Below are 21,140 nucleotides of genomic sequence, written 5' to 3'. Positions count from 1 at the left end.
GAAACGTCCAATAATTTAGAAGAAAAAAGAAAGATTGAATCGTCGCGACGGCACATCATAGTCCCCGTAGGCGTCGAAATCTATACAATGAAATTATTTTTGAACAGCTCTGATAGCGCCCACGCAACAATGGTTGCTTGTATACTGTCAAACGCTCATATTATGCGGCCTAAAGCTCATGGCACGGTGCGAAAACGCGCACGCGGCGAAAGCGAAACAGTGCGCGGAGAAGCATGCAGACGCGCAGTCGGTCGCTGCGAATCTGTACGATCGCTGCATTGAGGGTTCATTCTATTAGGCTCCATTTAGTTATAAAAACACTATAAGAGCATATTTCACATAGTTTGCTCTCAGCGTTTACCTACCTCTCACGCAAGAAGCCTGTTCGGGACACTCCATCGCGGCGACCGCACGCAGTGGCGTTCACTGTACGTATTCGGTAAAGAGATAGCGACTGTAAACGATTGTGTGCTTTCAGTTTGCCCAAGATTATTATTTAGACAGTAAGAAACTTTTCTTGTTTCGAAAGTACTTACAGAAATGTCCGGGAGAGCTCGCGCGTGGTGTTTTCAGTGAGCGCTGACAGCAAAACCTATGAAGAGCGCGCCACGTGATCCCTCATATTACGCCAGCGAGGCGCTTCCGATAGATGGCGACTCCGAAACTCCTCGCCGCCAATATTCCGCCGAATAATCAGTGTATCACCTGTGCGCGCATGCGGGAAACTTCTGCTTTGTTCAGCTTCCACTGGAATTGTTCAACTTGTGGCGGCTGAAAGAATGCCACTGCGGCGCCTATGTAGCGCTGTTTGGTGCTAGAGCGAACGGTGCAAGGAGTGCTCCGTATCATACTTCAGGTTCCCCAAAGAGCTGGTCAAACTTAAAAGCTTGGAAGCTTAATGGGCCGGAAGGGCTGGGGATTATCTGATGCTTTTGTTTGGTTCCCATAACGCTTCACACCATGCAGCTACAACAACGATTTGCGCCTGCTCGACAAATTTGGGATACCCGGGAAAAAGCTGAGGCTGCGACCAGACGCGATGCCGACCATGTTCGCGCTCCGACCCATCTGGCAGGCAGCGCCCCGGCCAAACGCTAGCCTTGCTATTTGTTTTATGGATATCGGGTGCAATAAAGCCAGTTCAAGTGAAGGTTCAGCCAAAGCATATCTGCACGTAACTACCTCTTTGTTGCGAAAATCCTTCATTTTAGCATCTCAAACAAGTGGACACCGCACAACTTGAGTGATGAACAGCTAGTTGAAGACCGCGCGAGACGCTGCAAACTGGCAGCGGACGTCGTCTGCTGCAAATGTCGTTAGCTAGAACCGTCTGCTCGAGTTGGCGAGTTCCCCGGTTCCCCACGCCGCCCGCGCTTCGGCCGCGCCCCTGCTACGTAATCCTAACGTCACTGCTCAAGGCGCTCCGCCATTGGTTTCTGCCACGGTGTTTCCGCTCTCGCCGCTCCCGAATTTTTCCAAATGTGGCGATCTTTGCGATCGTGGTCGCAGCGGCCCACTCGGAAAGCAGGTATTGGAAAAGGAGGATTGCTCATGCGATGGGCACCGCACCGTTTCTGGCCCAAAAGGCTACGCACTACGTGATGCCTGCGGTTTAATGGAGATACCACATCCGCCTCCTTGTACGCCAGCGACTCTGGCCAAGATTCCAAGGTTTAAGCGTGCGTGAACGTAAATACACATAAAAGATGACGGATGGACAGTAGCCACCGTAGCTCAAGAGACAGCTCTCATGACAAACTGCGTCATCACTACGTCACCAATGACGGCAACGTGGCTACGGTTTGATGTGTTTAATTTATGAAGTTCTACCTTTCACTTCTTCCTGTACTTTTTTTGTCCTTTCGTTTTTTTTTTTTTTTGTACCGTCGCCAAACTATTTAACTCCTGACATGAATGACAGAAATGGTGAAGGCAAATATCTCAGAATGAAAGCAAGCATGGTTAAGGCAGACGCGCCCCCAAAACATTGCTTGATCAACTTCTTTATAAATACTGTTGCGTAAGTGGCCTCGCTAATGTCAAAGCAAGAAAGGCCCATTGTATATCATTTTGTCTGACTTTCGGCGGAACAAAACGCTGTTCCCTTATGTAATCGCGACGGTAGTTGTGGCCAGAAGTATGAAACATTGCCTATATCGATGGGAACCACTCGCAACATAATTATTAAAGAATAGCTCTGTTAAACTCCGCAACAACAAAAAAAATCATTTACGCATTGCCGCTAAATGGTGAGATAAGAAAGGTCTTGCACCTACGGTAAATTTCAGTGATACGGTGTATCAAAAGGCTCTCGGTTTTGTACGCGAAAGTACGGAGTATTAAAGACTGGTGCCTTGAAGGGATACTAAAAATGCATACTAACTTGGCCTGTTATTAGTGAATTGCGTTTCTGCAATAGCAGAATGGTCGCTCTTAATCAGGAGGGTAAGCGTGGTAAGCCGGAAAAAGATGCCAAAGCGAAAAACGGGTGGCGGCAGCTCTGAAAACATCGAAACCAGTTTGCTGTGATGTAATGCATTTTCACAGCGTCTATATCCAGGAATACTTAATTGTTTTTTTTTACTGGTAAAGAAAGAAGAAAGATTGCATTAAATTTTAAAAGAACAATAGGCCCAACTTTAGGGATTTCGAAGACTTATTATGGATCAGAAAGGCCCAAATGCGAGAACGTATTTTAAGATCCATGACGTGACACTGGTTTGAAAGGCCCAAATGTGAGAACGTATCTTAAGTTCAGTGACGTGACCAGGCACGTACCCAGGATTTTTTTTCGGGGGGGGCCCACCACCTCCATCATCATCATCATCATGTTTTATGTCCACTGCACGACGAAGGCCTCTCCCTGCGATCTCCAATCACCCCTGTCCTGCTCCAACCGATTCCAACTAGCGCCCACGAATTTCCTAATTTCATCGCTCCACCTAGTGTTTTGTCGTCCTCGACTGCGTTTCCCTTCTCTTGGTACCCATTCTGTAACCCTAATGGTCCAACGGTTACCTAACCAGCGCATTACATGACCTGCCCAGCTACATTTTTTCCTCTTGATGTCAATTAGAATATCGTCTATACCCGTTCGCTCTCTGATCCAAACCGCGCTCTCTCTCTCTCTTAACGTTATGCCTAGCAATCTTCGTTCGATCGCTCTTTGCGCGGTCCTTACCTTGCTCTCAAGTCTCTGCCCCATATTTCAGCACTGGCAAAATGCACTGATTGCACACCTTACTTTTCAATAATAATGGTAAGCTTCCAGTCAGGAGCTGGCAATGTCTGCCGTATGCGATCCAACCTATTTTTATTCTTCTGTGAATTTCCTTCTCATGATCAGGGTTCCCTGTGATTAATTGACCTAGGTAAACGTACTCCTTCACAGTCTCTAGTGGCCGACTGGCGATCCTGATCTCTTGTTTCTTTGCCCGGCTATTTATCATTATCTTCAACTTCTGCATATTAATACTCAATCCCACTCACTCTCTCTGTTAAGGTCTCCAATCATTTGCTGTAACTCGTCTGCATTGTTGTTGAATAGAACAATGTCATCGGCAAACCGAAGGTTGCTGAGGTATCTGCCGTCGATCTTTACTCCTAAGCCTTTCCAGTTGAATAGCCTGAATTCTTCTAAGCACGCAGTGAATAGCTTTGGAGAAATTGTGTCTCCCTGTCTGACCCCTTTCTCTATAGGTATGTCCCTGCTTTTCTTGCGTAGAATTAAAGTAGCTGTAGAACCTCTGTAGATATTCTTACGCGAAGGACGAGTCAGTAAGAAGAGAAACTATTTACAGAATATATTTACAACAACGGTTGCAGCGCTGACCGGTTAGATTCACAGCGCGAGCCCAGTTCGTTCTTCCTCCTCTTTTCTGGAGTGATGGCGCCTACGCGCCTCGTTCAAACAAACAAATACCACACGCATGTAGCAATATTTTCCAAGCTTTTTACGTAAGCGTTCTGTACTCCTTGATTACGTAGTGCCTCTCTCTATGATTGCTGGTATCTCTACTGAACCAAATGCCTTTTCGTAATCTATATAAGCCACATAGAGAGGCTTATTGTAATCTGCAGATTTCGCGATAACCTGATTGATGACATGGATGTGATCCATTGTAAAGTATCTCTTCCTGAAGCCAGCCTGTTCCCTTGGTTGACAAACTCCAGTGTTGCCCTTATTCTATTGGAGATTATTTTGGTAAATATTTTATATAATACTGGGAGCAAGCTAATGGTCCCATAATTTTTCAATTCTTTAACGTCTCCTCTTTTGTGGATTAGTATAATGTCTGCATTCTTCCCGTTTTCTGGGACCCTTGCAGTCGATAGACACTTCGCATGAAGATCCGCCAGTTTTGCAAGCATTATGTCTTCTCCATCTTTGATTCAATCAACTGTTATTCCACCTTCTCCTCCCACTCTTCATCGTTTCATGTCTTGCAGGGCCCTTCTGACCTCATCGCTAGTTATAGGAGAATTTCTGTATCCTGTTCACTACTGTTTCTAAGTGAGGTATCGTGACTCCTCTGGGTACTGTATACAGGTCAGCTTAGAATTTTTCCGCTGCTTTTACTATATCTTCGAGATTGCTGATGATATTATCCTTCTTATCTTTTAGTGCATACATCATGGTTTGTCCTATGCCAGGTTTCTTTTTTACTGATTTCAGGCTGCGTTCATTTCTTACGGCTTCTTCAGTCTTTCTCATGTTATAGTTTCGAATATCAGTTATTTTCGCCTTGTTGATCAGTTTTGACAGTTCCGCGAATTGCATAACGCTGTGCGGCCGCCAGTCCCATACAACCGCGTAGAGCGCAAGACTCTGCGATTCTAGACGTACTGCGCTCACCGCGAAAGGTTAGAAAAACACCCACATAAGCACAGCAGAGAAGTGGCTACGTGAGACGGTTCGACCGATAACTGTAGAAGCGTCATTCAAAACAAGTAATTGTTCTCCACTTCCGGCTGCGTTTTCCCTACTTCCCTTTTAAATAAAAAGATGTTGATCAATAAATATTCTCATAAACAACGGTTAACCTTTTTATCATTTGCTTTTGCTTGCAGCTTGGTTGTTGCCTTGGCTTTCTCCCTTAGTAGATCGCTTAATTTCTCAACTCCTTGCGATTTTTGTTTCCAGTTGCCAATTTTGCACGAAAAGTGATATACAATTAGTGAAAAACAGACGAGGTAACGGGCGACAGTCATCTTGCTTATGAATTTAAGGGTTATTGCAGGGTTTCATGATGGACGCTCTTTCACATTATTTTATTTTCTACCTTATCTAACCCATATCACGTGTATATGGTTCCGGGCATCTGCCAGCGTCTCGGTGAGCCGTAACTCAAGGAAATAATGAAGCAAAAGGATAAGTTAAACGCAATTGGCGTTTTCTCCGGCCGCAACTCGTTCCAGGAGAGTACAGACCAGCTGAGTAACAGCCGCATCCCTCTCCTGGTCCCAGGATCAGCCTAAACAAAGAAGGTTGAACTAACAAAAGCAACAGCTATGTGCGTGACGGTTGAATAGATGGTGACAACTGAACGCATCTCGAGTTAATCGCGCGGGTGCGGAATCTATGAGAAAACTGTGCTTCACATTACAAGAGATGCCGATAACTACCACCATCTAAAAGGAGTGAAAAAGGTAGCATAAGGCTGACCGATGAACATCTGCCAAGTCTCAACATTCATCTGGCGGCTCTTTAGGAATGTGTGAGGACTGGTGGCGTGGGTGGGGAGGGGGGGGGGGGGTATGCCACTTGATTTCGGGGGGGCCCGGGCCCCCCCGGGCCCCCCCCTGGGTACGTGCCTGGACGTGACACTGGTTTGCTGGCGCTACGGTTTCGTCAGAGATCCAATAAAGTGAGGTTTGGTTTTCATTTTTATTCGGCACTAATTAACATTATATTAATAAATAGTATTGAAGTAATGCTTTAGCAGCATCAGCTGATTTAGTGTTACATTTTAGTGTTCCTTGAACCGCTTGTCGCAAAAGGGAAAAAAAGGGGGACAAACGATCCATTAACGTCTAGTTCAGTAACTGCCGTTCCCATTGGAATTGCATTCTACTTGACAGAAAAAAAAATATATTCGAGCGTCGAAATAAGCCGATGCCCAGAAATTAAGGACATTTAATCGGAATCACTACTGTGACCCCTCGGCACTGCTCGGACCCATGATCAATCCCAACCGAACCCGTTGACTCACTGGCAGCCGTATATATATATGTGTATATATATATATATATATATATATATATATATATATATATATATATATATATATATATATATACTGCACTTCATCTCGTGCCTTTTGTATGAAAATAGAAGTAGCAACATTGGGACTTTTTTGGTCATTTCGAGATTGCGACGAGCTGAAGAAGGCGCCCTTGAAGTTCGTAAAAAAATCACTGGAACATTCCAATTGATATTCGTTACATCGCGATTTATTTTTGACCGCACAAAATCGCCTCCGAATTTTACCGACCGGTTCCACGGTCTCCCGTACTTCAAACATCGCACGCCATTCGGAACGTGTTTTTGGTAACGGGACATAGTGCCGCTCTCTTAAAATGTGTGTGTGTGTGTGTGTGTGAGGGGGGGGGGGGCGCTATGCACGTAAGTTCTACTGCCTGTGAACATCTTTGAATGATGGCCTCTATGACAAGCTAAGGGTCTCGCGCACTGCTGTTTCGAGCTCGACATGTGGCGCCATGTGCTGCACAATGCGTATGTTCCCGGCGCGCAGTCACGCACTTTTATTTAGCTGGCGCCTCGAAGTGAAAACCCGAGTGCCCGGTCAAGAAAGGCACTTCTCTGTGCTGTTGCGGCTACGGGTGTCACAAAGAACACACGAAAACAGCCGTAAAGATGCTAAATGCAGAAGCTGTCCAGTTAACGCGCTAATATTGTGCGGGATATAGCGCTAGATACGAACTTTCCGGCTTATGCATTTCCACTGGTGGGCGCCAGTCATGCAAGCGTCTCTAGAATTTATTGCCTCTTCTGCTAGTGACGTCGATTATCTCGTCTAGATTTTCTGGGTGCCTTTCTAACATTCCTTTCTTTTTTTCTCTCGCAATCTTCATGGACAGCGTCTACGCGCTTGATAAGTTATACACGGCACCTGACATATGTCGAACGCTTCGTCAGGCTAATAGTGATACCAAGCTTCTTGTATATACCACCGTACTTCGTTCAAAACTTGAGCATGCCTCATTTATGTGGAACCCGCACTGAACGCATCTTATTAACAAATTAGAATCCTTTCACAACAAGGCAGCGCGATTTATTACAGGTAACTATTCACAACATTCAAGGATCACCAAAATAAAAGATGTCCTAGGACTCATCCCCTTGCAGACTAGAAGAAAGATATCCCGTTTAACTAACTTCCATCACCTTTTTCATCACCCAAATATCTTCTCTCAGGCACACATCTTACCAGCCAAAAGGAAATTCCCACGAATTGATGAAGAATTTAAGGTTGAACAACCATTTGCACGTACTAAACTACTGCAGTTTTCATGTCTGGACTTAGCCATTTCGGAATGGAATCATCTCCCAAGTAATATAGTCGAAATAACTGACCATATTATATTCAAACACGCACTTAATGAAACATTCGGAAATTAGAAACATTAACATTTCTTCCTGCATTTCTTCAGATGTAAAGATTATTGTTTGTATAATGTAAGAATGATTGACGTATGATGTCGAATGAGAAGTGATGTAAAGGTTGCATTGCATGTACGACTTCATATAAGGATATTCGACTTACGTGCACGTTGCCTTATACCTTTGTATATCAATTGTTCTTCCCCCCTCCCCCCTCCCTATGTGCCCAAGCTGGGCTTTTAGGGTAAATAAATGGAGAAAAAAAGAAAGATGCTACCTTATTTTATGCTTGTGTTTTGCTGCCACTTGGAACATGCTGTTTTCACACTTATGTCGTGAGGCTGCAGATACACAAACATGTTTATGGTACGCGATACGCTTTTGTCATAAAACGTACCCGACGTAATTTCGTGCAGAAAATATTTTTAGATGCACTTGCCTCATTTTCCTAAAGCGATAAAAGGGACTAATGTTTTCAAGTACCGGTATAGTAATTTCAAATGGGGCACAAATAGACTGCACGAAATGTTTATCGACTAATCGCCAAGCCTTTGGAAGAGAAGGAAGGTGGTGCTACGGACAGATCTAGCCTTGCAGGGGCATGCACGGGCAGCCTTAGTGCTGATGCGCCTCGCCTAGTTTCGCAACGTGTGTGGGAGAGACGAAATGCAAAATGTATTTTGATTTGCACGAGTTACAAGCACGGTCATCAGCGTAGAGGTTACCAACCAATCTGCACAAGCGTGCTCTGTAGGTTTGAAGCATTTACTAGGCGATTTCAACGTGGCAGGGCAATACTATAGTGGGGCCAAACGAGCCACTTCCAGCTTGCACTCTTTTGTCTCCTAGCGAGTCCGCAAAGGACATTTTAATAAACGTTGTGCGAATCAGCTAACGCCGCATAAAGTTGCCACGGCGACAGTAATGCGAATACGCTGTGGTAAAAAATGCTGCGCACAGAACATACGCAATGGGTACAACTTGCCTGACAGGTGGCGCGTGGCGACAAAGGGCGGAAGGTAGAGCAGGTAAATATAGAACGACAGGGCAAGATAGAAAATGATACAGGGAGGTAGAAGGTAGGTAGAGAAGGTAGATGAAGAAGTTTTGGCTAGATAGAAGAGATTAAAGAGATGTATGCAACAATGTGAGAATGAAAAGTATGTATAGCATACCTGAATTACCTCAAGCAGGCGAGGTGACTATTTGTCACTGCCCCGTTTCAAAGGGGATACCAATAACTCATCATCATCGGTAACGCCCACGCTGCCAGCGCACGAGACCTGTTCGCGAGAAGAGGTGCTTTCCCATAGAAACTCCGCCTGTTTCCACTCGCCGTTGCTATGGTGGGCGCTAATTGTTGGCGTCCCTAATTTTTAGTTCTAAGCTAAAATGGAAGAAAAACAAAAGGAACAGCTGTGCTTTCTCTATTGATTTCCGACTCTTTTATTAAAGTCGGCCAAATTTTCTTGATCATTGAATATGATGCCTATATGCACACCAATAACGTTTGCCTTTGCGTTTTACCCTTGCAGATCTACTTCGCCATCGGAAACATCGTCCTAACGTACATGGCTTCCCTAGTCTTGAGCCTCGTCTTCGAGGCGCCTATCATCGGGCTGGAGAGAGTGCTGCTGAACAGGAAATGAGGCGGGTCTCCGGTCGCACAAACCAGTGCCTCGACAACGACGTAGGCGCCAGCGCAAGCACTGGAGCACGCACCGGGGCCGTTCACTGTGATACGCGCACCGTAGACTTCGTGATCGACAGATGAACTAACATGCTGGCTAGCGCCACGCTGTGCAATTCTTGTGAACGCTGTTGACGCGAGCGGCGCTGCAGCCTGCGTTATTCACGTGTGGACAATGGAGCTTGGCTTAGCGGCTGCGTTACACGGAAACGACCACTGTGACAGGTGCTGCCTCAATGAAATGAATGCTTGTGTGTGGAACGCTAGTGTGTCTACGTGTGAAGACAGCCCCAAGCGAGCGCTTGATTCCAATGCAAATCAAAATGGCGGTGTTCTCGAAGGAGTACGTGGCACTTCATTTAGTGATGTTGCATCTAGACAAGATGACTTCTAGTTACTTATACCTGGTTTTCTTTGGCAGAAAATCATTGCTTCAACTCGATGCTCCGCAGCTTTGTTAAATGTCGCTGTAGCGTGATTTCGTCTGAAGCTATCACAGATGTAAGAGCTAACTGCTCCAGGATTTATTTCCTTCACCTAAGGTAACGCATCTCTACGTGAAGTGTCGGACCTGCTTGGCCTCTTGTAGCTTTCAAGTGTTATTGTAGCACCTTCGCCTCGTCAGAAAAAGGAAAATTGTCCTCCACCCGACATTAACACGAAGATGCACGGCGAAGCTCTACCTTCCCTTCGCCATGGTGTGTGCGTTGGTCAAGCAGGAGAGACTTGAGCTCATCAACAGTCGTTTTACGTTGTGCAAAAAGTTGTTCCACACAATGGACGTCTTGACGCTGTCATTTTACACGACGCAAGAGTTGTTTCATTTTTGTTTCGAATGGGCATTGAGTGTGTTCGTGTGTTCGCGATTCTCTCTGATGTTTCCTTTAAAGACGTACGGAAAGATAAAACCTCACCAAACGACGTAACCGCTACTAAACGCTCTGCAAACACCGAGGACCTGAGTGAATGCACCTACGTGCAACAAACTCGAGTGGAAGTCGTAATAATGTCACTGGAGTAAAATCAAAACAAATGTACTGTCTAATTGAACAGTGCGACAAAAGTTGGGGCACTGCGTCTCTCACAAACGTGTAGTTACCGCTTACCTTTGAAGCAAATTACCTCCTGAAAGAAGAGCCTTGTATATGAGAAAGTGCGAGCCATGTGGCGACTTTACTGAGTGTTCAAAGTGCAGTACAAAGTTATGCTTCACAAATATATTTAAGTTTATTGCGCAGTTGCTCCTATTTCTGCGCTTATTCCCTGTGTAATCTTATATGACCTGATGTACTTAAGCCTTTTTTTGTTTACATGTCATATCGCTTACAAAAATGTTGTACTTGCCTAGGAAAATGCACTACCTCCGCGGTACAAAAATATCCGAAGACACCTAAGCACATCTTACGTGTTGTAAATGCGAAAGTAGACATGTCCGTTTGAACGCCGCGGAATGGTCCTTCGAGTTACGAACTCCTCACGGGCAAGCGAGCAGGTTGAGACGTTTGGTCAACGCCTGCTAGATAGCACAAGACCGACGCACTTCGATCCGGGACGTCAGGCTGCCTTCCCCGACTGTCATAGAATCTAATGGGGAGGCTCCCGAGTACACACCTAAAAAAGTTTGCACCATTTGGGGCTTGTCTTGTCCCACAATGATAATCGTCATCTGCCTTGCCCGCATTTCCTTTCTTCAACGCAGCGAGCCCAGTACTTCCTCGTCACGAACGCCATGCGCGTTATCGTCGTGACATAGCACTCCCGACCGGAAAGTAGCGAGCGCTGAATTTTCAAGAAAGGAAACGCAAGCAATGTAAATGACGATTGTTGCTGTGGAACAAGTGCCAAAGGGCATTAACTTAAGAGTGCAAGTCACGGCGATTTTGACGTCACCGCTTCGTCACGCGGGGCTTGGCAATGGAAATGACGAGCCCAGTAGGAAGACGTCACGAATCAGAACGCATAGGCCTGCTATTTAGGAGGCGCTGCTTTAGCCCATTGGGTGAGACACTCTACTTCTGAGCGTGGGGTCGTAGGTTCGAAGCTCACTACCGGCACTCACTCATTTCGAATTTGTTGTGTTTTTTGTACATTAATTTTTTTATTACAATTACCTAGACGAATTAGAACGCAGGCGAGAGCTTGCGCGGACAAGGAGCGCGCGGATAACATAGGCTTCCGAGAACGACGGTGACGTGGCGTTGCGCCGATGCCCTCTCCCATCGCGCAACACCTGGCGCGCCAGTGCGTCAGCAGGTGTCCTCTTTCTTTCACTCTGCTCCGTCGAGGCGCAGACGTGACGTGGCAGCTAATCCAATGCAAATTTAAGTGCCGTTTCGCTGCTAGAGGTTTCGCTCAATGGGTCATTTGATGCTTTCGAGTCAAAAATGTAATCATAAAGGGAATCTTTGAGGCAAGATCACACACACAATTTCTTGCGAGTGTTGCTCCTGCATAAACGTAGAAGTTGTCTGTTCTTGTTTTTACTTTGCCAACTGCGTTTGGAACTTATCTTGTTGAGAACTTCCAGCTCTGCTTTTCATCGCCGTCAAAGCTTGTAGTTTGACGCCATAGCTCATGATTCATACATTGTTGTTCTTGTTGCTCATCTATGCAAGCACCTTCATCGTCTCTTAGAGCAAGCAGCTATTAATATAGGCATGCGTGCGTAAAGCACTCAAATAAAGCGAAAGTATGCGAAACAGACTGCTTCCGGACCAATTTTTCTCTTTGTTCGTTTCTCTTCGTTAATTCCAATATTGTCCCACTGTAGTGACAAGGACCATTGGGGAGTCTTATGGCAGCAGTGCGAAAAACAACACGACCAACTGTGCAGAACATGATCTGGGAAATGATCCTGCGTTACAGATATATTTGAACAACTCATACGCTCGCGAATATCAAGAAGAACACCTATTCCGTTTTTTAAGCAACGTTCACTCGAGATGTGTAGCTTCGTATGTGAAATGTTAATCTTTAGCAAGCAGCTCCCCCGTTAAACATTCAATCTCACGGAGCGCTTTTTTTTTTCGTGGGGCACACGTACATGACCATTACAGCTTCTGAAGGTCCAACTCGCATGAACTAAGCATATTTCTGTGCAAAAGGTATCCTTTGTGTCGGCTTCATTCTCTACAGATATGTTTCTTTATTGCCGAATATGGGCGGACCAGGCGTATAAACCGGGGAAGGGGGGGGGGGGCAGGGCAAGGGGAGCATTTGCACACACGCGCGCGCGCACACAAGCGCACACAGACAGACAGACACCGACCGACCTACGTATACCTACACACCCACCCACCTACCTATATACCTACCTACCTGTTTGCTTGCTTACTTACTTAGTTACTTACTTACTTACTTAAATGTTTCGCGACTAATCCGCTAGGGCAGGGCGCATGCGCCGCCGCGCCATGAAAAAAGGTGGATTGTTGGCCCCATGGCGCGTTTCTACCGGTGCCGAGCCACCTACTGCTCGCTTCTGGCAACCGACTTTCAACTACCCGCCAAGAGAGTTGCAACGCCGTTCTTCACCGGATCCGCCTTTCGATTCTATGGGCCCATCAGACCAACCCGCTTTCGCCAGTCATAGATCGCCTTCCTCTTACCGTCACTTGATTTCGCCCGTGAGGCCTATCATATATTCTTGGGGCCTATGACTCGGCCCCGAGAAAACTAGTCACCACAGTTCGGTAGGCGAGAAATGTGTGCCCTGCGAAATCTTCAAAGCCTCCGATTTCCTCTCGTAACGTGATTGATCTGATCGTGGAAGGAGTCCATACACTAGCACTTGTAGACACAGGAGCCGCCATTTCGGTTATTCATACTCGCCTCTGCCATGGACTTCGGAAAGGAATAACGTCACTCCCACGTCTTTCGCTAGGCACAGCTAGTACACAACACATTCAGCCATCAGGAGCCTGCACAGCCCGAGTTGTCATTGAAGAGGACCTTCATGTTATTGGATTTTTTGTTTTCGCCTCTTGTTCTAACGACGTCATCTTGGGATGAGATTTTCTTTCAAGCAATCATGCCGTCATTCACTGCGCCCCCACCGAGGTTGTGCTACTCTCTTTGTGACACACCATTTGAAGACCAGCCTCCTGCCGAACTTGTCGTCATAGAATACATCGACATACGTCCATGGTTGTTTGTGATCATGCCCTTGTCGTGCGACTCCCTGTGTGACGTCGCCGACTAGGTTCTCTGCCATTCGCTCTGTTTTAATTTCGTGCTGGTGTCACTTCCATGTGTGTTCCATGTTCCACCCGAAGTCGCTTTCACGTCATTTGTTGCGCCACAAGTGCCGCGGTCGTGCTGAGCGGGTGCAGCTGCCTCACAACACGCACGAAGACCCACCTACCGCTTACATCATTGCTTTAGGCCCGCGGTGCCTTCATGTTCTTCACCGCAGCCAAATATAGCATCACTCCTATGCAGCGTGACGAGCTTCTCCTTCTTCTTCACCAATTCAGCTCTTCATTTGATTGCCACAAAGCTTCTTTGAGTCGAGAGACAGCTTTCTCATAATCCATCGACACTGGCTCTCATGCTCCTCTGCAGCAGTGACCTTACTGGGTTTCGGCCGCATAGAGCGGGTTATTGATGAGCAGGTGACCGGCTCACTCGAGGCGTTATTCAGCCATCAAGCAGTCCATCATCAGCATCGGCACTTGTTCTTGTTAAAAGATAGTGCCATCCAGTGGTGTAGTCAGAAATTTCGTCGGGGGGGGGGGGGGGGGGTATCACTTTTCAGCTCGGCCTCCTCGTTATGCAATTTGTTGAGGGATCAAATACATGAATAATAACTGCATTGCAGTTGCCAAATACTTTGCAAACGAATCTGCACGCTACGCACTGTGAAGACACGTAAAATATGTTTTTTTTTTCATTAAAGAATATATTCGTGTGTCCTTTGACATTCAACAATCTAGCTTGCTTGCATTTTTGAACGAGTGCAACGGCCAGGGGAAAATCTCAGTGACGCTGTTCTTTGTTCCAATGTATTGCGCAGTAGTAGTTGTTACCGGTCGGGTATTGTGAGTAATTGCATCGAAATTATAGTCGGAACAGGGAGCACATATAAAAAGCAGGACTTCTGCAAATTATACGAGGGCGACTCAAATGAAAGTGAGCCGATGCGAATATATAACAAACTGTGTACTATATCTAAAAGTAGTCTCCGCGACCATTTAGACATTTGTTCCACTGACTAATGAGTTGTCTCATTCACGTCTCATAGAACACTTTGGGTTGCTGCTTCAAAAAGTCTGTAACTGTCTGTGTTGCGTCATCGTCCCAGACGATCCTGGTTCCCTTGAGCTGCTTTTTTTTTACTTGCCCCAAAATGTAGAAGTCCCAAGGTGACAGGTCTGGGCTGTATGGCGGATGCTGTTTCGCACTTGAACTTTGCCACTTCTGTGTTAACCACATCAGGGACGTGGGGACTGGCATTGTCGTGGAGCAAGATGACGCCATTCGTCAAATTTCCACGTCGTTTGTTCTTGATTGCGACACGCAGACCATCCGGCGTTTCACAACATCGGAAATTATTGTCTCTCCAGGTTTAGCAAATCCTATCAGTAATGGCCCCTGACAATCGAAAAAAAAAAAAGTCAACAACATGTTTCCGGCGGAAATGACGCCCTTAGCTTTCTTTGGAGTGGTGAATTTTAATATTTCCACTGCAAGCTTTGCCGTCGTGTTTTAGGTTTGTAGTAGTGACACCATGATTCGTCCCCGGTCACAATTGGAGAAAAGGAGTCACCCTCATGGTGATACCGGATCACATGGGTCAAGGCAGCGCCGAGCCTCTGTGTCTTGCGGCGGTGATTCAAAATCTTGGGCATACATTGCGCACAAAAGAGCCAATCCCCGAGATTCTCATGAAGTATGGTGCGAACCAAAACGTAGCTTATGTTCGCACACTTTGCCAGTTCATCCATTCTTATCGTTCGTCCTTGTCTAATCAGCTCATTAACTTTTGCTATTGTGTTGGAGGTGATTGCACGGTGGCTTTGGCCCGGTCTTGGATCGCATTTGCAACTTTCACGTCCTTCTTTGAACCATTTGCTCCGATGCTTCATGGTGGTCAATGAAGTTCAATGTTCAACGTACACGGCAGCCATATGGCGACTAATTGCTTTTTGGGAAACACCTTCAGCTGTCAAAAACCTCACGACACCACGCTGTTCAACTTTTGGGCCGTCCATTATGTCATGCAACAACGTTCGACCCAGTGTATGAGAGCATTCAAGAACATTTATCCTCGCACCTGTGTGTCCCTTTTGTGAGAGATGCCTGTGTGCTACGCGCATACCTCACAGATAATGCACCGAACGATTATTGTGCAGGATGAGTGGGCTCACTTTCATTTGACTCGCCCTCGTACATTAGAAATGCGAAGATACAATGGAATATACAAATGCAAAGATACAGCTTGATAAAGAGCAGAAAAGTGTCACTGGAAACAAAGTTCACAGCACGTGTACACAACAACTCGCAACGTATTTAAATATATGCAAAAGTCTCCAATAAATCTACGTATCTAAGAAAAAATCACTGTGCATAACGCGTCAAACAAGGCAAATAAACATGTCCCGCAATCACAGATGCACAGATCACAGAATCCTAAAGCTCGCCGCCCCCTCCCTCTACTCCCCCTGACTTATGGGCAACCGGCGCTGAAGCTTCGCGTGCCGACAGCAGCGCCGTAACACACAGCCTAGCGAGCGGTAGACACAGTTTCCAGTAGCACACGCAGTGATTTCGTGTCAGCAAATTCACCGACTGTCTTGAGTCACACTTTTCAAGGCTCCTCAAATGGCAGGGAACCGACGTGCTAGGACGTAGCAGCGCATGCGCTCTACGGAGCGCGCATGGCCATGGACAGAACTTGGCTGGCCGCATCGGACTAGGCAAACATTGATACAGGCGCACGTTTCTTATCGCTAAATATGTCGTGCCATCTTCGTAGCCTCCCTATCGGACGGTTTCAGCATATTTTAGTAACGCATGAAAAATGTCGTAGCGCCTCCTGGCCAGCGCTGGTTCCCCATAGCGCGCAACGGAAGGCGGCACGCATCCTCCTCGCTTTTCTCCCTTGCAAACACAAGAATGAACCACCGTCGTTGGCTCACCCATGCCACCCCCCACCACATTTTCACTCACACATACAGCATGCGGCGTGCGGTCATGATGCTATCGACCTTGGAGTTCATACGGAACATGAGGGTGACGGCGACGGCAGGAATGCGCCTGAGTGTCCATATAATTCCTGTCGCAATAATATAAGAATATCCAGCAACTGAAGCGTCCCGCAGCTCATTACTTTCCGCAAAAGAAGAAGTAACAAAATCGAACTTCACCATGCGATAATTCGCTGCGTCGCAACAATGTCTTTCCTTCGTTTGTGGAGCGGGGGCACGGAAATGAAAAAAAAAGGACCTCAAAGATAGCATGTTGGCCACTATTGAATGCCTACGTTGGGAACTTCATGTGGTCACCGAAGGAATGTCGAAGAAAACCTGAGACGCTTACCATACCATACGCATCATGCTCGGTATCCCACACCGCCGAGACAAGACATTCCGGAGAGGTCGCGCTCAAGCGAACGCCTTGCAATCCGTCGAGTCCCTACAATGACTCTCATTGTTTCATTTTCTCGTTTGCTAGCCGGAAAGCGTCCAAAACTCTTTCAAGCGAAAATCCACTTGGCCAGAGAGAAACGAACGCCCACCAAAGTGGTCGTGCGGTGGTCGGGGCAACACGAGAGAGAGTAAAAACATCTTTATTAATAATATTTGAATGGCGAGAGCAGTGTGGGAGGAACCCTCAGTCCAGGGTCCCTAAGATGATTCCGGCGACGTTTCGAGCCCGTTGTATCACAGCTCGGAGGACCTCGGGAGGTCCGTCGCGGAGGGCATCGTCCCACAGCTCTTTGTTGCGTAGGGGGTACAGGAGAGTTGGCAAGGGATGAAAGAGGTTTGCAGTGCACTCAATCGTAACGTGAAAGATTGTGGGTGAGCTGCCACAGCCAGGGCAACGATCTGCATAACAGTGCGGGTAGAATTTATTGAGAGAGACAAGATTTGGAAAAGTTGCGGTTTGTAACTAGCGTAATGCCACTGCTTCCTCCCGCGAGAAGGACGGCAGTGGTGCGGCGTGGGTGCGACGAATGCGTGTATAATGACGGAGTATGTCTTTGTAACGGAGCAAGGGATCCCCCCACTCTGAACTAGTCACCTCACCACGCCGAGTCGCCCGGAGGGAAATTTCTCGGGCAACCGCATGTGCGCGTTCGTTACCCGGCAGCGAGGTATGACCAGGGATCCAGAGTAAGTAGATGCGGGGAGGTGTAGCTGGTGTATTTTGCGGGATCTGTTTGAGAATTTGGTGCGCCGCTCTCGGGATGCCATGTCTTGATAGGAACGCCCGGCATGCCTGTTGTGAGTCCATCAATATATACACTTCCTCAGGAACACGGATGGCGTATCGAATTGCAAGAGCAACACCGAGAATTTCTCCGTCGGCGGCATTTGTTGCGCGCATTGCAGCAGAGTCTCTCAGGGATTCGGTGCCATCCAAGACTACCGAGGTATAGCCCTCTTGAGTGCGTGATGTGACCGTGTATAAAGTATGTGTTTCCGGGATGTTTGCAAGCATGCGGCCAATGTATCGTACACGGGCTTTGCGCCACCCTTTGTCATGCTCGGGGTGCATATTACGTGGCAATGGATAAATACTTAGTGCTTGGCGTATCGCTGACGACAAGATCGTTGAACGGGTTTCAGACTCAAGGGGTGGGACAGAGTATCCTAGCCGTGTGAGAAGATGGCGGCCAGTAAGAGTGAGTAGTAGGCGCTGCCGATGGCTGACCCAATGTGCCTCTAGCAGCTCGCCTAGTGTGTTATGTGTCACTAAGTTAAGGAGACGGCGTGTGGAAGTATAATTCGGGAGGCCATGGGCCAGCTTCGTTGCTTTGCGAATCATTGCGTCTATGCGAAGTTGTTGCGCTTGGGTCAACCGCTGAAATGGAAGATGGTATGTAAGGCGGCTGATCCCGTATGCCTCCGCCAAGCGCAGCAGGTCCTCTTCTCGAAGGCCCGAGCGCCTGTTGGAGACCCTCCGGATTATGGCCAAAACTAGCTCAATCTGTCTGGATAGAAGGGAAACAGTGTAGTTTGACCTGCCATCCGCTTGAACGTGTATATAGGCCGAGGATACGGGCACGATTAACCTGTGGTATTGGTCTGCCATCCACGTGCATAGTGATAGGGGGAGTAGAGGGACGGCTCCGGGGGCTAATGATTATGAGCTCCGACTTTTCCGGAGCACATCTTAAGCCGCATTTTCTCGCGTACTCGGAAACTGTATCGACTGCTTGCTGCAGTCGGTCCTGGATGGCTCCGTCGGAACCCCGTGTCGACCAGATAGTAATGGCGTCCAGATAAATAGCGTGGGCGACATCAGGGATCTGGTCGAGTAGCCGGGGGAGCCCTGCGGGCGCGGTATTAAATAAAGTAGGGGAAAGAGCTGAGCCCTGGGGTGTCCCACGTCCTACAAGGCGAATCGTACCGGATTGATGCAGTCCCATTCCTACGGTGGCTGTGCAACCTCGAAGAAATGAGCGGATATAGTTGTACATACGAATTCCACAGTGCGGATGTGCAACATCGCGAAGGATGAGGTCGTCTTCAACATTATCGAATGCCCCTTTTAGGTCTAAGGCGATGAGTGCTCTCGTTTGGGCGGATATCGGAGGTCCTATGACTTCCTCCCACAATTGTAAAAGCACATCTTTGGCAGACAGATGAGCCCGATATACCAATTGAGAGTTAGACAAGAATGATTTTTCTTCGAGGAAGGGCTGCAGACGCCGCAAGAGTACATGCTCCATGAGCTTACCAATGCAGGATGTTAGGGAGATGGGTCGTAAGTTTTCAACCTTAACGGGCTTGCCCAGTTTGGGGATCAGTGTGATGTCGGCGTGTCGCCATGCTTGGGGAAGCATGCCCTTGCACCAGCAATCATTGAAGATATGGGTGAGGAGGTTAATATCCGCGCCACTGAGGTTACGAAGGGTGGCGAATCGGATGTGGTCGGCTCCCGGTGCCGTGTTGCGGCGCAGGTCATGTAGGACCACACGCACCTCGTCAGATGTGATGTCTGCATCGAGCAATTCGTTCGCCTCGCCTACATAAGGATAGTCAGGGTACTGCGGCGGCGGGCCTGTGGGTATGAAATGCTTCTCTAGCTCTCTGAGGAGTGTCGAGACATCGTCCCTGTACTCGTGCATTAGGATGTGCAGCTGTTGAAATGTTTTTCTCTTTGTTGTGGTGGGATCTGTGAGTGAGCGAGGAATCGACCACGTTTTTGCTGTGCTCAATGTGCCTGAGAGGCGATCACAATATCCTCGCCAGTTATTTCTCGTAAGGATCTCTGCATACTCCTGAGATTCCCGTGTAATTTGATCTATACGTTTCCTAAGTTTGCGGTCGACGCGTTGTCGTTTCCATCGTCGTGTCAAACCTCTGAGGGCGTTCCAAAGATGAAGTAAATGCGGGTCTATGTCTGGTGTCTCGGTTGTGGTGCGCAGTGTGCTCGTGGTGGCCTCTAGATCTTGTGCGAGAGAGTCAAGCCAGCGTTCGTACCCTTGGCGCTCAGGTGGGTCCTGGCAAAGTTCCCTGAATTTCGCCCAATCCGTTATACGCACATTTCGCTCGGGCCTGCGCGCACCCCGTAATGACGAAGTGGTCGCCACAATGTAGTGGTCACTACCAAGGTGCTCCTCTAAAGGCCCGTGCGCAACGACTGGGCCAGTATTGCGCACGAAGGTAAGGTCAGGGCAGGTGTCTGGACATACGCTGTTGCCTATCCGACTGGGGTGTTCTGGGCCGGTAAGCAATGTGTATCCCATGTTACAGATGGCATTCCATAAGCGGGTCCCTTTAGCCTGCGATTTAACGTAACCCCATGCAGTATGCGGAGCGTTAAAGTCGCCGGCCATCACACAAACCCGTCCAAACCTACCAAATTCTGTTAATAGGTGCTGAAAACAGTGCGTTCGCGAACGGGGGGAACTGTATGCATTGAGTATAAACAGACTCTCGCTGCGTTTACCTTGCGTAATTACTTCCAATATTTGGTGAGGAATGTCAATGTTAGTGGTATGCATGCGACATCTAACATGTTTCGAAAATAAGGCTCCCACAAGAGGAGAGACACCCGAGAGCGTGCTGCATGTAGCCGGATAAAGAAGGGGTGCAATTGACTTCCTGTAAGAGGATGACATCGGGAGGGTTCGTGGATGTGGCGATATACTGCTGTAGGGAACCTCGTTTTCGGTGGAATCCCTATACAATTCCACTGCCACACCACTAGTTGCTCCACGTTACGCGGCGCCATCATCATCGCGAGAGGAAGCAGGCGGTCGTGCATAGGGATGCGGGCGCCGGGTGCCCACATTTGAAGGTTGTGGCCGAGAGCCTTGGTCGGAAAGCGCGCTCTCGTTGTTACCGCTAACCTCAGGAACTTGCATGCGTGCGAAAGTGCACTCTATACATGATTTCACTTGCTCCGTAATCCCTATTTGAAGGGCCTCCATTCGGCGTTCTATCCTGTCCAGAGCCGCCTGCATACTAGTGCTCATGTCTGCCACCAGCGCGTCCATTTGTTTTTGCAGGCGCTCACAGCGCGCCTCTATGTCACGACGTAGGCGGGCTATTTCTATTAGAGGATCGGGATTTGATAACTAATTGGTAACAAGGGAAGGGGTAGGGAGAAATTTACGGGGCGGAGCGAGCTGTGGGGGACCCTCCGCCCGACCTA

General features: G+C 47.7%; 1 protein-coding gene across 1 annotated transcript in view; it reads left to right on the top strand.

Moving 5' to 3' along the window:
- Positions 1-12,013, top strand: part of LOC135921231 (nose resistant to fluoxetine protein 6-like) — a gene marked incomplete at its 5' end in the record, with an annotated part of 119,101 nt that extends 107,088 nt beyond the window's left edge. The window contains one exon of the mRNA XM_070529432.1: positions 9,160-12,013. Coding sequence (XP_070385533.1) covers positions 9,160-9,273 — 114 coding nt within the window. The remainder of the gene's footprint in view (positions 1-9,159) is intronic.
- Between the last annotated feature and the right edge of the window lie 9,127 nt (positions 12,014-21,140).

This window comes from Dermacentor albipictus, unplaced genomic scaffold, assembly GCF_038994185.2.
Source record: "Dermacentor albipictus isolate Rhodes 1998 colony unplaced genomic scaffold, USDA_Dalb.pri_finalv2 scaffold_21, whole genome shotgun sequence".
Taxonomy (NCBI): domain Eukaryota; kingdom Metazoa; phylum Arthropoda; class Arachnida; order Ixodida; family Ixodidae; genus Dermacentor; species Dermacentor albipictus.
The sequence above is the reverse complement of the archived record's forward strand: the minus strand, read 5'-3'. Positions and strand labels throughout refer to the sequence as shown.